Below are 26108 nucleotides of genomic sequence, written 5' to 3' on the forward strand. Positions count from 1 at the left end.
TGGGTGTGTTGCCGTACCAAACAGTGATGGAGAGTGAAATGATGTTTTGTATGATAGCTGTGTAAAATTGAATCATTAACGTCTTCCTGACCTTGTACTTCCTGAGTTGTCTTAAATGAAATAATCTTTGGTTGGCTGTTTTAAGTAAATGAGTGGTGTGATGGTCCCAGTTGAGTTTGTTGCTGATGTGTGTTCCTAAGTATTTGAATGTGTCTGTGGCTGAAATGAGTTGGTTGTTGATGAGCATGGGTGTTTTGGTGGGTGTGATTTTGCGAAAGTCAATAATGAGTTCCACGGTTTTGCTTTCATTGAGCAACAGGTTCTGGTCTTCATATAGTGTTTCCACATACTCTGCCCATCTATTGATTATTTCCTTCTCGTCAAGGAGCAGTTTTCCTTCTTTGTCTCCGACACCTTGGGTTGTTTTTTTCCTCTTCCTTGTTAGTTGTTGGATCTTGTTGTACATGAGGGTTACTTGTGCTTCTTGTCTAGATCTTCAATTTCTTTGCATTTTTCTTTGTAATACTTCTCTTTTGCATCTCTACAGATCTTCTGTACTTTTCGTTTTGCTCTGTTGTATTCAGTTTTTCTGTCCGCATTCTTCATGTGTGCTCTTTTTCATCTCATCCAGAATGTCTTTCATCATCCACTCTTGTTTCTCAACTTTTTCTGGTTTACCACAGATTATGTCTGGTAAAAGACAGTAAAAAGGTAAAAAAAATATAAAGAATAATTCAGATATTGATTGAAGGTGTGTTTTAGTAGACTGTGGAAAATTGGGCAGGTTTCAACCATCCTGACTGGTGGGATGTTTGTTCCACCATCGTGGAGCGAGGACAGCCTGCTTCGCTTTGATGACTTTTTGGTTAAATATATACTCATGTATTTTGAATAAATATTTAAACAAACTATACATCTGTGCTGGTATTCCAAATATACATACACTGAGTAAATACAACATTAAGAACTGGGAGAATATTTTATTACAGTATTTATTAAGCCATAAAACTGAGTGACAAAAGCAAAGGATAAATAAGAGTTTTCACATGAGCTAAAGGTTTGATATTTACTTTTTATTTAGCCACTTCCAAGAGTTGAATCTTTATAATAAGACAAAACAACACAACCTGCAAAATAGTAAAAACACAAAGACAACTGCAAAATGCGTTTTAAACTGAGAATATCTCTTTTTCAGCTAGGCAATGTTTCCTTGAGTACAAAAATCCTGTTTGACTAGTTAAGCATAGGAACCTATCTAACTTTGAGGCGCAGTGTTTTAACAAATAAACACTGAGCATCAATGGTCTCTCACACAAACATTCATCTTATGTACACACACACACGTTTTCCACGGGCTTTAGGGAGAAATGTACAACTGTATTTGTATGTCCATTAGGTCCAGTATTCCATAGTCTAAAAGTAAACACTCTGTGGTCTTTAGTCCGGTCTGGAACGGGTATGGAATGATAAAGGAAACATCAACTAGGATGAAGAATGAAAATGTGAATGAGAGCATGAGAATCAGTACAGGCTCAGAACAATGTTAAAAGGGCATTTTGACCATTTTTAACCTGAATCCTAGCGTTCTGTTGTGAGGAGGACATGTTGGTACATAAAACGTACCAACGTGTTCTGTGTGAGAACTCGGCTGCATCGGCCTCCCAAGACACCCAGCGGAGAGCAGAACTCTGCTGAACTGCAGACACGATTTCCTAATTGTTCCTAACTAGTTTCCTCAAGTTGGGGCTACTTGACTAATAGTTGAACTAGCGTCTGCAGTTCAGAGGTCTGCTCTCCACCGGGTGACATCATCTGGCGTTTCTCAGGGGCTGATGTGGCCCAGCTCTCCAGACACTTATCGCAGAATGATAGGATTCAGGTTAAAAAATAATACAATTAAATGTCCCTTTTATAACAAGTAACAGCATTCGAACATCAACGTGGAGATGAGTGGAGAGAGGCCAGGCCAAAAGGGAGTTTAATCCTTTCATGAACTAATTATTCAAAATAAAACAATAAAAACAGAAGAGAAATTATGTTGAATATTACATTTTTCTATTTCCTTTCCTTTCTCAGAATATGTTCAATGCGTAAATAGTCTAGAGAGGTACACTAGGAATTTGAGATTCCATGTGAAATATTGGATTTGGTGAGTCATCGCTTTCAGAGCCAATGAGATGCCAGTATATGGAACATGCCACTAAATAGGTCAGGTAAGATTCTGGGGATTTTTGGGCATCATTCATGCGTTTCAGTTAAATGTAAAAATAGCATTTTTTCTATTGTTCCCAAACAATGACGCGTTGTCTCAAATGTTAAATATGTATTTAGTGCAGTTTCTGCAGTTCAGAACCCTATTGAATCAAGCCATTCCGAATGCAGCCACAATCGACGTAGAAAATAACGACTGACCAATCACAATACGCTCGCTGCCCAAGGATGGTTTACTGACATGCGTTTCCGACAACATTCTAGAGAAATATGACATGCCAATGCCTAGTTTGATCTGAATTTCGAGAGCCATGCACGCCACAGTTCCAGAGTGCGGGAGCGTGGGGGGTAGCAGCTTATTTGCATTTAAAGCTACAGACACAGAAACAGCCTGTCGAAAACAAGACTGAAACAGATGTGTATGCATGCTAGAATGCATAATCAGAGTGGTATTTTCAGCAGAAATGTCAAATACATGTTTTGGGACCTCAGAGACCAGTTTCTTAGTCTTTACAGTTTGTACATTAAAAAAAGAAAGTCCACACATTCCTAAAATGTTCCTTAATAATAATATGATTATTAATAATAAACAATAACAAGTACATTACAATTAAGTACTTTAATGTAGTGCTTGATGGGCACACAAATGAAAAGGTGTGGGCTGGGTTCATTTCAGGGCATATGTTATTATAACTGCAGGTGACATTAGTGCCAAAAAGGTCCAAGGGAAACACACGTAAAATCCTAAAAGGTGATAAAGTTTAGTTAATGAATGGGCTAAATTGGGCTAAAAATCATAGTGATAAATATCTTAAATACGATAAACTTAAGTTAATTCAATAAAGGCAATGATTGATCATATAAAGCGTTTGGTTTGTTCCTTGATCAAACTGCAAAAATAGATTGATCCGTTATTGGACAATGTGTTAAATCCACACCTGGGTGTCTTTTCAAGATGAATGCCCTCCGTCAACTCCATTCGGAATAGATCTGACGTAATGCTTCCAACAAGTGTATTGTGTATGAAGTATTGTTCATGGTTCATTAGATCTTCCATTGTGTTGTAGAACTGTGGTATTCATACAGCTAAAAGAGTGAGATGTTAACAGGCGCTACCTCTCACTGCAAGAGCTCTTCCCAAGAAATGGGCTTGGAGAAGACCTCACGCTCCAGCCAAAGGTCATAGTTCATCTGAAAGTCCTCTGGCAGGTCCACCCGCTGTCCCAGAACACTTTGCAGACAGTTGTCCACAGGGAGGAAGTCGGGGTTGGTCTGGTTCTTGTCGTAGCGGCGACTGTTGAAGCGTTCTATGTTGGCACGCAGAGCGCACTCCTCTGCCTGGAAGTCCCATGGCCGGGCGTCCAGATCTGCTGTCAGGAAAACATGAGGGGCTTAATATTTGGTTGACCTTCAAAGTCTGCCATGCTCTAAGAGAAGGGTATCAAGAGGATTTTCTCAATAGAGACATTGTTTGTGTAGTTCTCTTTCTTCCAGTATGGCTGCCTGTAACCACTTTCAAAAGAAAACGCTGAAATTTTGTGCGGTGGAGACTGGAGAGTAGGTAAAACACTGGAAGAGCATGATATTACTATTCTACTGTGACTTGTTTACAAGATCCAGTAATAAGACACAAAATATATATTTTGTTGATATATTTCTCATCAACACACTGTTGTTTTGCACTTAGCAGCCATCGTCTCTCCCATTGCCATGTACAAAACAATGGTTGGTATGTTACAGGCATGCTGGAAGAAAAATAACTACACAAATATTCTGTGCAAGGCCTCTATTGTTATTTTGGATTTTAACAGCTCTCTCATCAATTCCAATATTTCTTAATCCAACATTAATTCATTTAACAGATTTGTTCTTGATTCTGTTTCTTTGTGACCCTGCACTGATTCTGGATACTACACATTTATAAAAAACTAAATCCATTGTTTTTACAAGGTACCTGTACTAAGTGTTAATATTCCAGAGGTTTCACCTGTTACAGCGATCAGAGACTAAGCTAACAATGAGACAGCAGAGACATTTTCCATAAAGCTTTGCAGTGGTCCACTAGTTCCACAGTTACATCTCTCATGTCACTCAAGCAACTATTTTTTTATTACGCTGCACATAAAAAACGCTCCGATATTATGTTGGCTACCAGGTCTGGCCCTCAGAGAAAGTATTACATCAGCCACCACTGTATCCTCCTTATTCTATCCTGAGACACTGCTTCTTTACAGTGACATGGTTTCATTATTCCTTCTCTAACAGATGGGAGAGGTTAGAGGTTCCAGGGGAGTTACTCACCGTTACCATATGCCCAGTCATCGTTGAGGCGATGGCGGACCTTCTGGTAGATGGCAGACATGGTCTTCATGTTGCTCTTCCTCCACTGGCGGCCCAAGTATTTGGTTTGCACTTTGAGAAGCTTTAGGACATAGAGCTGCATCATGGCCTGCTTGACCTTCAGAGCCCTCTTCAGGATGGGGGCAGATTTGAACACCACCAGCATCTGAGAGAAAAAAGAAGGACATAACATAATATATGCCACTTGATGAGAGTTGAACCCCATCAAGTATTTTGTCTTTTATACTGCAGGATATTGAGGTTTACTTTTTAAAATCGGGGCCAACACCTTGGTTTAGAGTCGAGCTGCAATGCTTTCACAGTGGCTTCTGCATGGTCAAAAAGCTGTTGGCTGTAGTTTTTCATGCCAAAATAATGATCAAACATTGATTACGAATTTTTCAAGGGATCCCATTTTCATATCAAGTCAGGTCCTAATCCCAAGGTGGAGAAAGCCTGCCCAACCCAGTGAAAAAGACCAGATATAAGAGAACCATTGTGAGAACAGGCTGTACATCTCTTTTGACTATGCCCATGATAAAGAATGTTGGTTTAAAGAAAAGCCTCGATTGTCCTGTCATGGTGAATGCAGTATGACAGGTTGACTCACCATGGTTCTAGAGTGCTTCCACTTTGTCAACTTGTTAAGGATCCTCAGCAGGTTGATGCAAGAAAACAGGTTCCTCCAGCAGAATTGGTTGTTGTCTCCTGCTTCCTGTAGAAAATGGATGCAAAGCATTGTAGCACGGTTTGAACTGGTCTTACACAAAATGCAATGCCTTTGAGCTGCCACTAGGGGCAGAGTGGCTAATGGTGAGTGAATTAATGACTGAATGTGTGAGTGACAGTATGAGTTAGTGACATTGTAGATCTAAAATAAAATACACATTGAATATCAATAAAATATTTCCAACTATATCGCATGTGAAACAGTAAGTACATACTCTGAACCCACTGATGGCTCTCTAGGTAATATGTGAATAAAACTGAGGGCATTTTGGCATTTTTATAACTTGTTTTATGTTCTTATTAATCTTTTCACCATGTCTATTCCCTCTAATCGCTGTGTAGTGCTGCCCACAACAATGCACTTTCCCCCGGGGGTAACAAGGTTCTTAACTGTTCTATAGAACTCTTCTTACCAGACTCTCTGCAGTCAGCTCGGGCAGCTCATGCACCACGCAGTATGGGAAGTCTAGCACTGAAATGCTGTGCAGAGGCAGAATGAGAAAAAGAGTGAAAGGGCTGTTTAACAAAGGAGCTATTTGGAATGGAGAGACAAGATGCCCCCATGGGGTGTGCATACCCAGAATGCCTTGCGGTCCGGCAGAGACCAAGCATCCGCCACAACGCTTCTAACATGTGTACTACGGTCATAGACCCCCTTTGTGATTGTAGCGTTACTAGAGCTAGCCACTAGCATGCTAGTGAAATAGACCGATTTGACTGTGGTTAGCAAAGCCACGATACATAGCATGCTAGTCACATGCTAGTTACTACTTGGTTCTGATGCTGTGTTGTATCAAATGGAACATAATATAAAATAAAATAAAATCACTGTAGCATTGTCCAGCTAACACAGTTAATGTTAGCTTGCCAATGCTAACTACAGTCAAATGGGTCTAATTCACAAGCATGCTAGTGGCTAGGTAGATAGCTTGGCTTCAATCATATGCTTATAGTCCTGACCTGCTCATAATAACATTATAAGTTATAACAGTTTGAGAACAGCAAGATACATATAGTAAGACAACTTGGTTTAAAAATAGTCTATATTTTCAGATATTAATATTTTCTGATGGGCCATTAAGTTAGCAATTAGTGAACGGTAGCTCATTGTTATAAGCTAAGTGTGTCTAGTGCAGGGGTCACCAACCTTTTTGAAACGGAGCTACTTCATGGGTACCGAGTCAGACGAAGGGCTACCAGTTTGATACGCTCTTCTGAAATAACTAATTTGCTCAGTTTCACTTTAGTTATATATTATTATTATTATCAATGATAAATGATACTCATCTTTGTGAAGACACTGATCACCTTAATGATTTCTCACTATAATTATCAACAATGACTGAACAAGGTGGGAAACAGATAATATCAATATTCAACACTTTATTGCTATTTATCTCAGCAATTGTTTACATTTTCAGATAATCACTTCAACAACATTTCGAAGGAAAGATTTCCCATTTTCACAAGCCACTGACAAACCATTTTAACAAATCATGAACCATGTTGCACCATGTGCAATGTAATGTTTATAATTATGTAATGTTTAAGAAATCTACTTTCATATTTTTTTATAAATCTTATCACATTTTGAACTAATGACCAAAATTGCTGCATTTTTTACAAAATTATATCTTACATTTCATGAACACACTTTTGAATTGAACACAATTTTTAAATATTGTATTAAACTTTGCCATGACACTGCCATGTTGCCACTGACAACATCTGGTTTATTTGTTAGTGGGAAGACTGGCATTGCATGCTGTTCACCAGTGTATTGTAATCTGGTGTGTAACCTGACACAGCTGGACAAACATCTTACAGGAGAGGCCATGGCTAAAAAAGCCCACACTAAAATCTGCCAGAAAACGAAATTCCTAGCTAGACAAGGGAAACTACTGGACCAGGCAACACTTAAAATGCTAGCGGGCGCATTAGTACAGAGTCACTTTGACTATGCTGCCACCTCCTGGTTCAGTGGCGCTCCACAGGTCCTGAAAAATAAACTTCAGACAGCTCAAAACAAATTAATGAGAGTACCGGTAGTCCTTAAACTACCTCCACGCACTCACCTAGGGCCAACTTTCTTTAGGCAACTAAACTGGCTTCCGGTCAATAAAAGGGTAATTCACATCAAATTAGGTCTCACACACAAGATAGTTCAAAATACAGGTCCAAAATATCTATCTAATTATTTTAATCGATTCCGTGACAATCATTCATACTCCACTAGAAGGAGCAGTACGGATTTTATTCTGCCAAAATTTAACTCCCTAATGGGCACAAATACATTTTTATATTCTGCAGCACTGGAGTGGAACAAGCTTCCAGTGGCCCTGAAAAACATCGAAGAGGGGGGAAGTTTTAGACGTGCCACAAAGAAATGGCTAGCCAGTGAAGTATAGAATAGCCATAGGAAGGAGAGGGTAGGAAGTGTTTTTTTGTATGGGGTTGCTATTATGTTTTATTCTGTTTTTTATTATGATGATCTATGTTTTATTATGATGCTCTATGTTTTATTATGATGCTCTATGTTTTATTATGATGCTCTATGTTTTATTATGATGCTCTGTTTTAGTATGTTTTATTATGATGCTCTATGTTTTATGATGTCTGTCCATGTCCAAAATCAGGGACCATGATGGAAATAAGTGCTTGCACTTTCTCATGTTTTTATCCCTTGGATGCTGTCTTTTACTCCACAATAAAAATCAATCAATCAATCAATCAATCAATCAATCAATCAACAGCAACTCTGAGTGAGTCTTGCAGATGTGCATCAGTGAGGCGTGTTCTGTGTTTGTTCAAGTTTCAAGTTCAAGTTTGTTTATTAATTGTCATAGTAAAATACAGAATACTTTATCATGAAATGCTTTTTTTCCTGTATGAGCTCCTGGGAGTGTGCTAGATAAAAATAGATAAAAAGTATAAAATAGAAAAATTCAAAAGTACGTAAAATAGTGTTCAGTCAATATACATATATACCGGTACAATATACAATACAGAGTAAAAAGAGTAACAGTGAGGTACAATGCAGAAATGGGATGCGGTACAAACTTAGGGTAAGGTGCAATGAGGTATGAATTGTAGTGCAAATCTCTTTACTAATAAATATAAAGTGTGTTAAAGTGTCTAAAGTGAGTAAAGTGGGTGTTAAGGTGAGTGTTTATTTAAAGTGAGTGTGTATGTGTGTGCTTGTGCTGTGAGTGTACTGTAGATAGATGATGGGTTGTTACATAGTGTCATTGAGCATCCTGATGGCCTGGGCCCAGGAGTTCAAAACTTGTAATCCCTATCTGATTGGATCAAATTTGTATTAATTCATTTCAACTCATTATGAATAAAAAATGGGGGACCCTGATGTAAACAAGACGAAAGTCTTTCTCTGGTCTGCATCCCCTTAACAATTGTGTGTATTTAGCTGTACTGTACCCATTCTACAATCTGTTAATTAAAATGTTCAATCAATCAATAAATAGGGATTCAATGTTTTGAACTCCTGGGTCCTGGGGATAGCATCCTGTTCTTGATGAAGTTCATGTCAGAAAACGCTGATTCAGAGATAGGTTGAACCAAAATGTGGGTGATTTTGTGGGTGATTTTGCACGAGCTCCCACGCACGCGCCCATGCGCGTATCGACGCAAGATAGCGGGGGCAGCGGGGCGCACGACTTCCCAATGCACTTCCATCAGCGAAAACGTTGGGAAAAGGACTGGTGCGACGTGGAAAAATCTTGCAGGTTTTGCGTGAGCTCCCACGCGCGCACCCGTATTCCGATCTGTGCAATAATATTCACGGGGTAGATCTCGTCGTGGGACACAGGTTCCAATCCAAATGCATTGTCCCGTGGGATTATGTCCCCCCCCCGGCGATATTAATTGAGGGGCAGATTTGCAGTGATGGAGAAATGGAAGAGGCTCAATTTAATTAGAAACACAAGGCTTGCCGCAGGTGACTCATGTGGTCCATGGGGGCTACCGGGTTCCTGCGGGCACTGTGTTGGTGACCCCTGGTCTAGTACAATCACTAAGAGGGTCTATGACCGCAATACGTCAGAAAGTCATGCTCTGCCCTCGTCGGACTGCAAGGCATTCTGGGTATGCAGGCCCCATGGGGGCATCTCCACCCCAATTCCTATACAGCATAGAGAAACTGATGACATAAGTATTCTTTAATCAGAGAAGGGTATTAAAAATAAAAAGTACCTATTCTTAGCTGTGATGTAGGACATGATGTTCTGGTTGAAGAACTTCAGGATGAGAGGTATACAGTTGGCAAACACCAGGTGTTGAGCCATGTACTCAAACTAGGAAGAAGAACAGACAAAGAGGTAAGGCATGAATGGGTAAAAATAAGTTGAGTTTGAAGTGTTTGATGCCAGTACCTGGTAGATGTGGTTGAGTTTGAAGTGTTTGATGCCAGTACCTGGTAGATGTGGTTGAGTTTGAAGTGTTTGATGCCAGTACCTGGTAGATGTGGTTGAGTTTGAAGTGTTTGATGCCAGTACCTGGTAGATGTAGTTGAGTTTCAAGTGTTTGATGCCAGTACCTGGTAGATGTGGTTGAGTTTGAAGTGTTTAATGCCAGTACCTGGTAGATGTAGTTGAGTTTCAAGTGTTTGATGCCAGTACCTGGTAGATGTGGTTGAGTTTGAAGTGTTTGAGGAGCAGCAGCAGGATGGCAGAGATAGCTTTCACAATGATCTCTTTGTGGCGATTGACATCCACACCAAGTTTCATACTTTGTAACACCGTGGTCCTGTGGAGTCAAGACAAACACAATCAACCACTTGAATAAGACCTTCAGCGGAACACACTGTACACTTGAATAAGACACTGTACACTTGCTGTAAACTAGGGATGGGATGATACCAGTAACACACGATATGATAAAATACTGATATTTGGCCCTCGATAATATCATGATAATCTATATATTTTTAAGAAATTAATCTACGATACATTACAATATCTGTAACTGTCGATTTTTTTCACGCCCTATTGTAAACCCATTTTCTTTGCATTCTCAACTGACCCTTCACAAATACTTAAAATGACCCACCCCTCTTGGTTAGTGTTGCCAAATACCAATGGCTCCATGGCTCATTCATTACATGCGAACAATGTAAAAATAACTTTGAGATATGGCCCCAAATGTCATTTACTGCATGTGTTGCTCTTGTCAGCATTGGCACATTAGAGTGATGGAGAAGCACAGAGACCTTCAGCTAAAATGTTATTTGTTGACAAATCTCAAAGAAATCAAAACAAAAGACCCGTCTAGATACATTATTTTGATTAGATAGAAAACGGGTTTGCCAGCTTCCTGAAAATTGCTCAGTAAATTACATAAAAATAAATAAATAAAAAGACATACCATATCTGACATATTTGAAACTCGCATACCTGTACTTATCTTTACAAGAAATTCAAACACACCACCACCAGTCCTGTCCCCATTTACCTTGGAAACTCAAAATGATCCATTCAAGCACTCCACATTGTTGGCTAGTTTGAAGTGCCAACTCAACTGAACTCGCCAAGGCTGTAAACATAATTCCTACAATTCAATCAGTCTACTAGTCTAAGGGTCCATTGTAATATAGCCCTGTGTGTCAAACAAGCCTCTTAGAGACTGTGGGGAGTTGTTTACTCACGGCATCTCCTCAGGCAACACGTCGGCCAGGATGTTGATAGAGTCTGTCTTGGCCTTGGAGGTGGGTGCTGCTGCCAGTAGGATCTTTAGCAGGGCGATCTGACAGAACAGGAACACCACCAAAAAGGTCCATTAACAAGAGATCTGCCAAATTAATGGCTTTACACTCGCAGAGAGGAGAGAGTTTCTAAGAGAGTTTCTTAGAGATGGTTTATCGCCATAAATAAAATAAAAATGTTACAAGGTAAACAAAGCAGAAATGTAAAAAAGATAATGTAAAAGAAAAAGTAAGCTATGCTCAGGAATTATTATTATTAGGGGTGATAATGTCAGATATGTGCACTGATTAGTAAACCGGTTAAAACTATATTTATAGACCAGTATGGTCCTTTTAACTCATTGGACGCCGACAACATTTATATACGTGTTTGTCCGCCAACCGTTGAACGCCAACCACGTATATATATGTTATTTGATCGTTATTTATTTTATTCAATATTTCTATTCCTTACAGGCCCACTGACTCTGCGTTAACATTGGGAATCGCATTGAGAATGCCTAGGTGCAATACCGGCCGCATCACGCTAGACGGCGGTATCGAGCACCATTTCTAACATTGTATCCTGGGCTGTGGGATGGACCCATGTCTCTGGTTTAATTTTGCCTTCTCGGGCGAGGCGAGCGGTTCTCCCGGTTACATTGAAGCCCGTCAAATATGCCTGATCCATATGTTATGGTCGATTATGCCGTCGAGCAAATGGACATTGGATCTACCAGATGGCGATCAAGAAATTGGAATATTCTTTTTGGATTACTCCCGGCCACAGGTAAGGGCGACTGACGTCAATTCTAGCTTGATCCTGCAATGCTTTTACATCGATCGGGCTGATAACCGTTTTTAGTGTCCAATGCGAATGCCGTTATTGACAATCAAATAATCAGAAACGACCCCCCCCCCCTTTCATGCATTCATGATGGAACATAATACCTATATTGTAGATTTGATTCCGGAACAATAGCGGGTTCAAGCAAGAAACGGCAGCGGCTACAATGGAATTGACGTGTAGGGCTATAACTCAGCATTTCATGAATGCGGACCCTAGACCGCTCTAAAACCATACTTATATTCACCACGGTATAACACAGGAACGTATGGATGGAAAAATTCTCTTTTTTGTATCTTGACCGGAAGAAACTCAATGTCAAATGACTATAGTATTGTATCCATGGCTATAATATAGATAATATTAGCTCTACAAACAAGGTGACGAAAGGGCTCTACATGCTCGAGCAACTGTGACGCAACGTCGACAACGCAACAATGTTGCAGACACTCTGCCTTTGCAACATTCACGCGTAGCCTATGCAACATTGTACAAATAAATGTAAAATTAATGTACAAAATAAACGTTTTTCCGGTGTTTTAGACGTCGCTCTTTTGTTTTAAAACCCCCTGACCGGAAGTATTATTGCTGCTATCGCTAGCGGCTTGTGTAGTCCGGTTCTGTGTTTTTGAACTGACGCTAAATACAAATGTTGAGATTGTTGGTGAACAACTAACTTTAGGTTAGTTTTAACGTTAGCTAGCAGCAGGGATGGACGCCGTTGTGCAAATGCAGGCAGCTACAGGCACTCGAGGAAGAGCTGCTGAATTTAATCGGCAGGAGAGAGAGAGCTAGTCAAAGCCGTATATCCCTGTGGCTGTGGTGCGGTCATAGGCACGAAAGTGCAGCTCGAACTACCGGTTGTATTAAATTAATTGATTGCTGTTTAACTTGTCCGTGTCCAGTCCTTTCGATTAGCCCCACCGTTCATTGTAAACAATGATGCATGTAATTATATTAACGTTACTGTGTGTTGTTGTAGCTATGTTAATAAATTCTGAATGGCATTAACTTTTAGTTGGGTGGCTACAACGAATTCTCACAAGCTGGCATCGTAAAATAGCAGCACCAGCCATGGGAATACCGTTTACTAAATTGTGGAGGCTTTTAATCGTCAAGGTAAGAGGATTTGAAGGCGTATGCTATGGAAGTCTTCCCCTGCAGCTCCACTTTGTTGAAATGTACATATTAGCCACCGCTTAATTCATGATTTTTTTATTGGTTTGTCATGACAAACCAATTACATAATCCAACATATGTGTAAAAAAACTAACATATTCCAGTTGAATATGCAAAATACATTTTTGAGAGAGGTAAAGTACAGAAAAAAAGGTACCGTTGGGTACCGGTATCGATTCCCAGGTAAAAAGAAACATTTTCAGGCTCGGTGTCCCAAAAGACCCACCGCGTAGGCCAGATGCAAGCCGCATTTTACAATAAACCTCTGTGGGGCTGCTTAAAATGTTTTTTTTATTATAATCGCAAATGTAATCGCAATATCTGTCGCAATTAGATTATTTCCCAAAATCGTGCGGACCAATATTATATGACAGCCCCGCCCCCATTCACTAACCAACCAATCAATGCTATGCAACATCAACGCAACGGTTGTGTTGCAGTCGCTCGGGTTACATTTTGGGGATAGGTACGCAACATCCTCACACGGCAACACCCTCTGCGACATCTGCAACCATGTTGTGTTGCAGTTGTGTCGCAGTCGCGTTGCAGTTGCTCGAGCATGTAGAGCCCTTAACTCCCATCGTTTACAGCTTGGCAGTAGCTACCACAGGATAAGGATAATAGCTGGCAGCCAATGAGTTAAGATTGGAGTGCATGTGCGCATGTAAACAGTCAGTGGGATTCCCCAGAAAATGCAAGGACATGAGAACTCTTACCATATACTGAGGCAAGCTGGGGAGGATTCCCTGATACAGAAGCTCAGTGGCACACATCTCCACCTCCTCCTCCCCCTACAAAAACAGAACAGCCAGGCCATATGAACACATCTCACTGTATGCTAGTGCTAACAGTGTGTAATAGACATGTACATCTTACTGTGTCCTATAACCAAAGATAAACAGCTCCACTAAGAATATACCGCCAAGCATGGTTTCTTCACATTTTCAGTCAATTAGATTTTGTTTCTTCGTCGTGGGACCCATGGTCATTGAAACAGTTCACAAATATATTACAGCTCTCGTCATGTGAGGGAGGACCCACTACTAGAAGAAAGCTCTCGTCGTGTGAGGAAGGACCCACTAGAAGAAAGCTCTCGTCATGTGAGGGAGGACCCGAAGAAAGCTCTCTTCATGTGAGGGAGCCACTAAAGAAAGCCTGGGGCTAATTTTGGGTCCCAACCTATTGTCTTAGGAACCAGGCTGATAAGAGTAACAGCACCCAAGATAATGGTAAGGTTAGGGTTAGCATCCGCTTCTTAAAGTGTAACGATTTGTGCTTACAAAATCTCCAATTCACTATCAATGGAGCAGCTTCACCCTGTGCACCTTGACGACATTACAGAAGAGTCTTGGTTATTTGGTTTTGTGCTAATGGGGGAATTTTTCATGTCCTCAACTTTTATATAGAGCTGTCCAAGGCCACAGGGGTGTTCAGGTGAATGGATTGAGTGTCATTCTCACCCCAGACAGTGGAGTTTTTTGAAACTCATCTTCCTTTGAAATCTGAATCTCTGCAATAGAGACATATTTGTGCTGAAAGAAAGGAGAAAAAAATTATTTATCAAATCGAGTAGAACCGATATTTGAAGGTCAGGTGAGGGATTCCATGTGAGCAGTGGTTGAACTTGATCTGAGCTGCAATGAAATACCTGCTTCAATGTCTTGATGCTCTCATGTATCGGTCTGGGCAGGCCAACAACCGTGTCTGTGTCACTACAAGAAAAGCACACAAAAATAACCACTCAGGCAATAACTTAAGAAGCCATATTTAATTTCAAATAATAATATTTTAAACAAACACTGTCAAAAATGTATAGCATTTAGGTTCCTCTTTACTTATACAATAAGAAACTTACTTTCCGAGAGTGTATCCAATGAATTTACTTCTACTTGATTCCAGGAAATTTTCAATGTCTTTTTCCCTGTTTGAGCAAAGACAATATATTTACTAAAAACAAAATCCCAACACAAAGCACATTTTATTCCTATAATGTTGGACAATTTTCTAGATTTAGGTACAGGATCAACTCATTCTCAAAGCTATAAACGGGACAATAAAGCGGTATTTTTAAACATTAATTTAGTCTGCGGTGACTCCACTACTGGACATTTTTACTCACCTTTTAAAAAAAGATAGAACATGCAAATTCCATTTTAGTATGGAATTTCCATTTAAAGTTTTGCATAACCTCAAAACATATTCTACAATCATCCAAATGTGTGAGGCACACATCCTGTTAATGTCTCCAAAACCACCACACCTGACTTTAGGAGCCCAGGGCAGCCCCTTGGGGAAAGACACCCGCTCCGATGGGGGGTGCGGGATGGGCGGGGGCATGACCTCGTCCCTCTCCAGGGGGAAAGGTTCTGCCTCTATGGAGTTGTCATTGTCATCGTTGTCATCCTCGTCCTCCCGAGAATCGTCAGCCTTGTAAGGGTCCTTTTCATTGAATGCGTCCAGGTTGTCCTGTTTTATCAGGGCCTGTTGTAGAGGATGAAGAGAAGTAGTTGAATACGTACGGTGGCTCCTTTACCCTACATTGCAATTGTTTGAGACTACATGCAGGGAGAAGCCACAATGCTGATTTGGTTTGAAACCGATGGGAACAATTAACCGAATGGGGTGGCCAACCCACGGCTCACGAGCTGCATGCGGCTCTTTGCCCGTCAATGTGCGGCTCCTCCAGCCATTGACTTTTTTTTTATTAAAAAATAAATATTTTATTTTTATTTTTTATTTTTATAAATGTCATTCATTCCATAAGAACGTAGAATAAACATTTACAGATTTTTTTTAAATGGTCCATTTGCATGTTCTTGGTATCCGATTCTAGGGACATCTATGGATCTCAGGGAATGAATTTCCCAGTGTCAGAAATAGTGTGTCTGTTACTAGGCTTGAGTAAATTGTAAGGAGAATATCAATTCTATTAATTCTTTTTTTTCATCTTTGACTGTGAATAACACCATGCTAAAATTGACCAGACCTGAAAAATCTAAGCAAATGAATAAAGGGAAGATGATTAAATAGAAGGTTTTGTAGATACAGTACTGAATTCTGCCATCCAGACACATGCAATTTGAAATATGATTATAGAATATAGAATATCAGGCCTATAAATGACCTTATTATGGCAAAGTCGCACATCTATGGATCGGGCCAAATCTCCCCTTTCCAATGGCAGAGTTCAATCTGGATTTAGTATCACCAGGCGTGATTCACAAACCGTGAATGAAATCTACTGTAAGTACAGTTACTTTTTTATAATGTATATTTCAACAGATTGCAATGCCGTTTTTTGTTAGACGTTCACAGAAAGGTAGATAAACTAACTGCGTTCTGTTTTATGGCAATAACGTTCAGGTTTGTGGGAGATAATCCCGAAAAAGATAAATAAAAAAAGTAAATCCAGAAGTCAGATGATTGACAGGGGCTGGCGTGAGCTGGGTAGTGTAGTTTTTCGAAATTCGAAAGCCCTCAGTCTCTTCCTTCAAAAGACTACACTCACTTTTGGCTGCGCCACTTCCCACCGTCAATATGCACCGGTTTCCGACTCAATGCCCTGAGATTTCTATAATCTTATATTTCACTAATAACAGTTAAAATCATTGGTAAACAAACGCAATGCTGAAAATATACACTTTGACTGCTGTTTTGACAGGGTTAGGGACTTTACTCTTGGCTACATTTGAAAAGAAAACGCAACATTAATTCATACATTCTGTAGAGATGGATTTATGGCGTCCAAACACATGAAGGGTGCCGTGACTGAAAAAAAAGTTGAGAAACGCTGGTATATATGGTGTGGCTCTTTGTGGTACCACAGTCATTTTTGTGGCTCTTAGTCTCCGACTGGTTGGCCACCCCTGGACTAGGTGATAAATTGTGGAGACAGCATCTTACCAGTCTGTTAAGTTAAAACACATTTGTGCTCGTCACCAATGCAAGAGGCTGCGGTCTCGACTCCCGGAGAGTCAGCATTGCCTTGGCTCGGGCTGATCGCTATACTAACTCGTTTGGCTGAGTTAGGGGGAGGGGAGCCGTGGGTGGGTCCTGGGCGTTGTGGACAGCGACCCATACAGTTCGTTCGGGGCGCCTGCTCAGCGAAGGTAGGATCTGGTGAGAGGTAGTGCGGCCTCCCACACGTTACACTCTCCCAGTGAGAATCTGCGCGGCCAGGCTGGCTGCCGGGTGGCTGCACATGCGTCGGAGGAAAGCATGCGACAGTCTCCGGCCTCTCGGACCAACAGTAGGGGAAAGTGCGCAACAACAAGGAAAGGGGGTTGGGAATTGGCATAACGACTAACAGTGGGATGGGAGAAAATCGGAAAAAGGAGGGGGAAAAAGATAATAAAAAAAATAATAATAATAAAAATAAAAAAGGTTAACACATTCAGTGCCAGCTATTAGACGGGACCCGCTGTAGCAATACCAACGCTTTAAAAGATAGGAGTGAGTCACCTTGTTTGTAGAGCTAAATCTATATTATAGCCATGGATACAATGGTCATTTGCCAGTGACTTTCTTCCGGTCAAGATGCAAAAAAGGGATACATTTTCCATGCATACATTCGCGCGTTATCCCGTGGTGAATATAAGGATAATTTCAGAGTGGTCTGGGGTCATTCCCGAAAGGCTGAGTAATAGCCTTATACGTCAATTCTATTATAAGCGTTGGCGTTTCTTGCCTGGACACGCTACTATTCCCAAATCAAATCTATATAGTAGGTATTATGTTTCATCATGAATGCATGAAAGGGGGGGGGGGGGGGGGGGGGTCGTTTCTGATTATTTGATTGTCAATAACGGCATTCGCATTGGACACTAAAAACGGTTATCAGCCCGATCGATGTAAAAGCATTGCAGGATCAAGCTAGAATTGACGTCAGTCGCCCTTACCTGTGGCCGGGAGTAATCCAAAAAGAATATTCCAATTTCTTGATCGCCATCTGGTAGATCCAATGTCCATTTGCTCGACGGCATAATCGACCATAACATATGGATCAGGCATATTTGACGGGCTTCAATGTAACCGGGAGAACCGCTCGCCTCGCCCGAGAAGGCAAAATTAAACCAGAGACATGGGTCCAGTAACGGCATTGGTATTGAACACTAAAAACGCGTATCAGCCCGATCGGTATAAAAGCATTGCACGATCAAGCTAAAATTTACGTCAGATAGTCCTTACCTGTGATCGGGAGTATTCAAAAAATAATATTCCAATTGTTTGATCGCCATCTGGTACATCCGATGTCCATTTGGTCCATTGCATAACCCACCACAACATATGGATCGGGGGATATTTGAAGCACTTCAATGGAACCGGGAGAACCGATCGACTGGCCCGACCCAGAAAACTGGACCCGGTGACATTTGACCATTGCACAGGCCAAGATATAAGGTTTCAAAGGGTGCTCGATACCGCCATCTAGCTGGATACGGCCGGTATTGCACTTTGGCGATCTCAGACTCATTCCCTATGGTAACGCCAAGGTCCCTGAATGAATAATGAATACAAATATTTAAAAAAAAGGAAAAACGATCTAAAAACTAGGGATGCACCGAAATTTCGGTGGCCGGCTTTTGACCGAAAGAGTTTTTTCACCGAAAATATGTCACCGAAACAGAAACAACCTGTAACCTAACGTGTGTTGTTGTGATGATGTCGCGCAGTCGGGAGTCGCGCTGTTTCTATGTAAACTCTGCGCGCAACGCGTCCAATAAATGCGTCTTTAAAATTGCTTTTATATGCTTATTTACTATATGCCCGTCGCGGTTAATCACTGAGTGATCTAATATGCATATTATTCAGAGCGAGAGGGGGGGGGGGATTGTGTTTCTCACATTGACGCTGTCTGTCTGTCGCGCGTCTACTGTGCCGAGTCAAGCGAGCACATTCAGCTGGGGACTAGAAAGGTGCGCTCAGTAGAGCACAGATGTCCGCTGCGCAGCCAGAGAAAAGATGGAATTAATGTACTGTATGCATTCAGAAGTGCTGAATAAATGTTTTATGGACCCATAATAGTGATTATTTATTATTCAAGTTAAGTTTTGCCATAATCATATATTTTTCCATAATCATAATGTTCCACAACATTGGTAAAAAAAATATCTATTCTATGAATCATTTTCGGCCTTTCGGCTTTCGGCCAACTGTTTTCTATTTTCGGTATCGGTTTCGGCCAAGAATTTCCCATTCGGTGCATCCCTACTAAAAACGACTTTTTTTACGTTTTTGGCAATAAACCCGCCGGCGCCCAATAACGACTTTTTACTTTCTACCTTTATTAAAGGGGGGAAATGAAGACATAATTTGTACTGTGTTGTATAGGAGGTTGCATGATTATGTCACACACACACACGAAACCTGTCAATTACTTCCGTTTTTGGCATTTTAGTTTTAGACTATGTGATACTATCAGCACTGAAATTGGTCACAATTTCCATCCCTTATAGGGAGAAGGAATTAGGCTTATTTTGGTTGTACCTAGGGCAAGATACCAATGTTTATCTTCCATCGTCTATCCTGGTTATTCAAGCATGGGATTTTTTTTTTATCGCTCAATGATGAATCAATCATGATACACAATTTTGTTGCTGAAATATATTTGAGAATGTTCATTGAAAATTACAGTTTAATTTCGATACTGTATCACACTTCCAATTATCCTGCAGACTGCAGTATAATATGATGAACAGCAGTCGGATTATCCAACATGTGGTTTTCGATACCTAAGCAGACATCGAGATACATGTATATCGTTATCAAAACAAGTCCTCCTGAATATCATGATATTTATGTTTTTTAAATGTCTGAAACCACAGGTAGGTAGAAAGGAGGAGTGATGCTTACTTTGTGTTCACGACGAGCCCTTTTCTGCTGCTGCTCTATGAGGTCTGAGGCGGAGGCTGGGGGGGAGGCTGCCCTCATGCTCCTGATGACCCGGATGCTGTCCTCTGGGAGGGGGGGCAGACCCAGCTCCTCACGCTTACGCACCTTGATGTTCTGGAGCTGCTCGAAACCTCCCAGGGTGAACTGAGACAGGGGGCGAGAGGTTGTCAGGTTCTCGCTCGGCACCAGTGAGGTGCACTTCACCAAAAAACAATGCAGATTTATTTTGCACATAATCTCACACACATCCCAAAACTCAAAACAGTTTTGCACACATTCATTTAGTCTGACAGTTATTGAAAGTAAATTACTTTGAATATGGCTACCAGTGATGTCATCTGGGACATTGATTCGTTGTGTTGTGCTAATTACAGCTCAATGATATGGTAGTAGTCCCTATAAGACAAGGTGTTGTGAAGGGCCAGATTAAACCGAATATATATATTTATTTATATATATATATTTAATTGTATTTGTATATTCTCTAATATTCCCTGATATCCCTTGTATATTCCTTGTACAATATGCATTGAATATCCATTCTAGCCTACTGAACATCCCATAATAGTCTCCATTCTACTATTGGTCGAGACCTTGGTGCCAGGCTGCCATACCCCTCAGACCCAGTTCAAACGTACCGCTCCACATGTACGAACAAGTCCTAGTTCCGCGTAGGAATCTGACTACCGCACCACTAATGGGACTATTTGTTCATAGTGCGTATATATACTGCGCTACTAAAGTAGGACTTTCTTTTCAGTCCAGTTTCTTACCCTCCAATAGAGTCAGACGTAAAGCCTCCCCGCGACGCCACGTGTGGGAGTAAGGCCAAGTTCGCCTACCATCGGTATTGAGACATCGTGTATATTAATATTTGAATAGTCATATTTGGCACTATATCGTCGAGTTGGACGTAGTCTATTAAGCTAATAATAGTCTGTTAATATATAGTGCTTCGTGCGGTGAGAATACTACCGTAGTCAGTACCCCATCGTTTCGGGCAGAGAACTGGCTGCTTACCCAGGGTGGTTGACCCCATGTGAAGCTGCACCCGAGGAGCCCCAGAGCCGACGAGCGAGTGGACCTGTATACCGGATTATTCTACCGACGACAGCCCGCCTTCCCAGGCACGGATTATGCTTTGTATACTTTGATTATTCCATGGATAAAGACCCCCGACACTGCCGTGTGTTGGAACCCCCCCCCCTGGAGAGGACGCAAGGTGAGGAGACGCTCTGCAAGACGAGGTCGCTTCACGTCTCTCCCCCGTGGACCGGAGAGAGCCGGCCCACAAAGAGTCCACCTGCTTTCATCTGTGGTCCAAGGATCGCCGGCGCATTGAACGGCACTACAGTGGGTTCACCTGGGATACCCTTGGCCGGACGAGGCAGCCGGATTCTACCCCCCCCCCCTCCTACTCCTGTCGGCTTACAAGCGACCGGATTAACCCCCCCTTAGTGTATCTAGTATATAATCATTAAAGTATCATTGCTGTTATTCCTTAACTATTCCAGGTCGTATATTTACCACCTGCGCCATCAGAGATTGGACATTCTCTATTGATATACCGACGAATACTCTTTGCCATAAAAGTGCATACTATTTCAATTCATAAATGTAATTAAGTGATTAAGTGCTTGCTCTACACACCATTGCTGTGTAGTAATAAACGCATACTTCGACTTCGTACATTTGTGTTGGATCCGTTTCATCTACGTGAGAGTGTTTATGATAATATATTTATGCCGTGTACTGGGTGGCCGAATATTAAGTACAAAGGTAGTGGTAGTAAGTATCATATCTAGTAATACAGTCAGGGAATTGTACCCCTCAGTTACACAAGGTATTGCTATTTTTTCATCTACATCATCTCATGGTGCATTAATTAACACAACACAAGGATTCAATGTGCCCAATGACATCACTGGTGTGACGTCCATATTCAAACTCATTTACTCTCAATATCCGTCAAACTAAATTAATGTGTGCTGTTTAGAGTTTTTGGATGCGTGTGAGATTATGTGCAAAATAAATCAGCATTGTTTTTTGGTGAAGTACCCCTTTAAATGATTACATTGAAGATTCAACCAGAGTAATAACAGTTCATTAAAAGTAGAATTTTGACTAATGGCTCAATCCACAATCATAAATGTATAACACTGAAATAGACCTACATTCTGATTAGCAACAGGTGAAGAACGTTTTTTCACATTTATTTTCCATCTATAAGGCAAACACTTCAAGAGTTTATGTCAATACGTCCTACATTAGTGGAAGAGTGCATGATAGTCAATATGTCCTACATTATCATACAGTCAAAATAATGACGGATTTGGGCCTTTAACTTTGACATTTTGATCTCACCAATATGCTCTTCCACAGCAGCAGTAAGACTTTCTTCATAGGGAAGTGGGGAGCATGACCGCTGCAGAACTTGGTCACCATGCCAAAAAGCATCACAGAGATGGGCTCGTTGTTGTACAGAGAAGATCCTTAATGACAAGAGATGGGGAACAGTCAAATACAAGAGTATACGAAATATAAGAGGATAACTCAATTGTATTGCTGTTGACAGCACCAGGTGGCAATGAATAGAACAGAAATATAGAAACAAGGTAAATAAGTGATAATGATAAGAAATAAGACCATAAGGTAAGCCAAAAAGCATGCTCCTATACACCCCTTTAGAATAGTCATAGCGTTCTCAATACAGTCATGCCACGGACCCAGTTCTGCTTTGAAGGTTTCCCTGGTGGCCCTCCACTCTGGCCTATCTGCTGGATCCTCCTGCTGAATGGTTTCCACCATCAGGTACATGATGTTCAGTAGCACCCTGAGATCTGTGCTGTCTGCAAGGGAGATCGCTGGCTTTCTGACTGCACTGCTACATGCAGCGCTGTTACTGTAAGAGAGGGGATGAATGAATGAACAAACTCGAGATTTTTTTTTTAGTCATGCTGACAATAGCCAGGGATACTGGGGCTTGTAAACAACTTGGGTTGTTGCGAGAGTTCCGTTTCCATGGCAATATGAATACTCACAATATACCATTTTCTCATGTATACGTGCATATTGGTAATACGGATATGAAATAGCATGTAAACTATTTATCTGGTACCAAGAATATTGATGTGCATGATGATGCACTCAATAACTGCTGGACTGCTTACTCTATCTCCATGTTGAGCAGCTCCACCAGGGCAGTGAACGTCCCCACATCAAGCAGCAGGAAGATGTTGTACCTCATCCAGTGCTGTACCTCAGCCTCAGAACTGCACTCAGCAAAGGTTCCTGTAGAGGAGCATAGAAATGCCTCTTCAGTCAGTAAGTCAGTAAGGCTCTATACAAATGTATTTTGGCGACCTTCAAAAAAGGTGCAAAAACATCCATCACCGACTTGTGACATTCCACAATGCGATAGACAAACACGATACAATGAAAACAGGGGTTACATACCAGATCTCCATAATTACATTTAGTACCATTATGTATATCAGCATATAAGCAGTAAGATATGGTTGTGAATAGAAGTGAGTTGAGTATCCTATCCACTACTTAAAAATCATATTGGTGTGAAAAAGTAAGCGACGGTGACCGACCCTGAGCCATGTAGAGGATGGCCCGAGCAACCTTCAACCTCTTCTCCCGGGCAATCACCTCTAGGCCGTCCAATAGGCGCATGGCATGAGCTCTGTGGTGAGCTGCGTCCAGCTCTGTCCATTTCTTATCAGACACTAGTTGACAGTAAAGATTAAAAAAAACGTGAGTATAATAATAGTTTACTATCAAATTAATATCTAGGTGATGAGTATGATTTGTTTGAAAAACATACCATGAGTTCTGAAGCCCTCCTCAAAGCATTTCCTATTGAGAACAAACTCCGGTCCTTCAGTGTAACTGTATAGCTCTGGATATACAGAAAACAAAGAATAATTAAAACTCCAGTCCTTCAGTGTAACTGTATAGCTCTGGATATACAGAAAACAAAGAATGATTACAACTCTGGTCCTTCAGTGTAACTGTATAGCTTTGATAATACAGAAAACAAAGAATGATTTAAAACACAGCGGCAACATGTTCTTCAATGATGAAATCAAGATGGAGAATACAGGCAGGCGGGAGACATAGAATATTATATTCAGTCATCAGATAGGCCCGTCTAAATTGAAAACCACCACACCTGACACACCTGACAGTTCAGCGGCCCACTTGTCTGTGTCAGAATATTCAAACTCCAGGTCTGGAGATTCAGACATCCCCTATGTGAAATAAGACATGTGTTATACCTTCTGCAACTTAGCAGCCAGTGGCTTCCATTTTCTGGCGTTGAAGAGATACATTAGGCTATATCTTGTAAGCTGCAGTGGTTAGCTAGATAGCGTTAGCTCGCTACCAACCAATCTATAGACCTTAACAGAAGAATTCTGTTGGTAGAACAGCTTTGGTCCAAGTGCATTTCCCATCAGATACTGCAACAGGAAATAAACATGGGCCAAATGTTTATGTAAATAGAACGTTTGAAAATGTATACAGCCAGATTATCGATATACCGTTTACTCTTCTGTAGCGCCAGCCAAATACTTTTCTATTCTGCTCATTGATTACACATGACAGGCTATGTAGAACTGTCATTCTCAATCATGTATCAATGTTCAGAGGGCATCATTTACTGCGAGTGTGGGCTGAATGAATGAATGAATGAAAACTTTATTTAACAGATTGCAGAATGGGTACAATACAGTACGGCTCAATACATACAATTGTTAAGGGGATGCAGACCAGAGAGAGACTTTTGTCTTGTTTCCATCAGGGTCCCCCATTTTCAATTCATATAGACATTTATGACATACATAACATACATGACATTTATGGCATAGGGACATATAGGTATTTAGTACTGATACATTTGTGACATAGGCGGTATTCAAATATACAGTACTGTTACCCCTAGATCCTGACAGAGTATATACATATGATGGGGAGGGGACTGTACATTAGGAGGGGGTGGGTGGGTGGGAGGGGAATATACATACGGCGGGGAGGGAATATATACATGCGGTGGGGAGGAGACTGTCTATTAGGAGGTGGTGGGGGTTTTGGGCATTTACGGTGGCCAGTTTCGAATTGCAGCCTCCCGTAGGTGCTCTTTAAGGCTCCAGACAGGTATGGCCCCATTGATTGATTGCTTGATTGAAAATTGTATTAACAGATTGCAGAATGGGTACAATACAGTACGGTTCAATACACACAATACATGCAGACCAGAGAAAGACTTTCGTCTTGTTTACATCAGGGTCCCCCATTTTCAATTCATAATGACACTCTATTCCATTCCCATCTATTTTCTCTATCAGAAACGACAGCTAACATCACACTTAATGTCACAACATGCAATTCTAAAGGTTATTGTTCTCATTTACATAGATTATCTTTCAAAATAAAATATAAAGTTACGTGATTCCTAACAAGAACTTCTGAGGCAAGAAGTACGTTAGACTGAGACGTCTATGAGCGGAACACGTCCCACACAAATTGCATTCCGTTCAGCTAGTTAGCCATTACCGTTATTACCAATGGAAAATAGATTAACGTTAAGTTGCTACTTTAACTCAGCTAGTATCTGATCTGTAGGTCCCCTCTTCACAAACAGTGTGCTTGTTGTGAGCTAAAAACAAACAAATAAAACGTTTAAAATTTAAATATAGGCCATTTTATTGAAAGCAACACGTCCCTCAAGGGAAGGCCTTTTGACCAGACAAGCTCACATAGCTAAGTCACAGTACGCTAATGTTATGTTACCGAGTTAACCACTGGCTATTGTCTGCTTACCTCAGAATCTTTCCTTTGATTACGAACAAATTCGCCTCTGCTTTTATTAGGTAACATAGCTCTCTGTTTATTATTGACTGCTAAACCACCATTTCCACCAGCGTCCATCTTTGTTATTTTAACATCTCAGTGTCAGTGGGTTGGGTTCGCCTGTCGCGAGAGTTTTGTGTGAAGTTCCTTCTTCTCTTGTGTTTATGGCAGACTAGGCACGCTTGGCTCTTTGCTGCCTCTCCGGCTGTAATGAGCAATACACATTCAATGTAGTAGTAATAATAATAATAAAGTGTAACTACACTCCTGGCTTTGATGTTCATTCTCCCCCATCAACGTTTTTTTTAAGAGTACGTCTCCACCCCAACATAGCAACAGCAAGATTCTCCTTTCCTC

At 40.9% G+C, this 26108-nt stretch overlaps 1 protein-coding gene across 2 annotated transcripts; it reads right to left on the reverse strand.

Moving 5' to 3' along the window:
• Positions 1–1052: 1052 nt before the first annotated feature.
• On the reverse strand, positions 1053–25835 carry LOC311230041 (striatin-interacting protein 1 homolog). Of its 2 annotated transcripts, none has more exons than XM_084316176.1 (20): positions 25722–25835; positions 24082–24151; positions 23725–23799; positions 23492–23626; positions 23063–23183; positions 22619–22794; positions 22257–22384; positions 19854–20036; positions 15262–15482; positions 14857–14922; positions 14650–14713; positions 14462–14533; positions 13718–13792; positions 10940–11037; positions 9915–10041; positions 9490–9590; positions 5694–5760; positions 5162–5266; positions 4513–4717; positions 1053–3578 (listed from the first exon to the last, which is right to left on the reverse strand). In XM_084316176.1, exons 1-20 carry the CDS (start codon positions 25827–25829, stop codon positions 3331–3333), a joined length of 2445 nt encoding a protein of 814 aa, XP_084172302.1. In that variant the 5' UTR covers positions 25830–25835; the 3' UTR covers positions 1053–3330. The 2 variants fall into 2 exon arrangements, with proteins under 2 accessions (XP_084172302.1, XP_084172303.1); XM_084316177.1 differs by having other exon boundaries at positions 24073–24151.
• Positions 25836–26108: the final 273 nt, after the last annotated feature.

The sequence above is a fragment of the Notolepis coatsorum genome, assembly GCF_963971535.1.
Source record: "Notolepis coatsorum genome assembly, chromosome: 6".
NCBI classification, from domain to species: Eukaryota; Metazoa; Chordata; class Actinopteri; order Aulopiformes; family Paralepididae; genus Notolepis; species Notolepis coatsorum.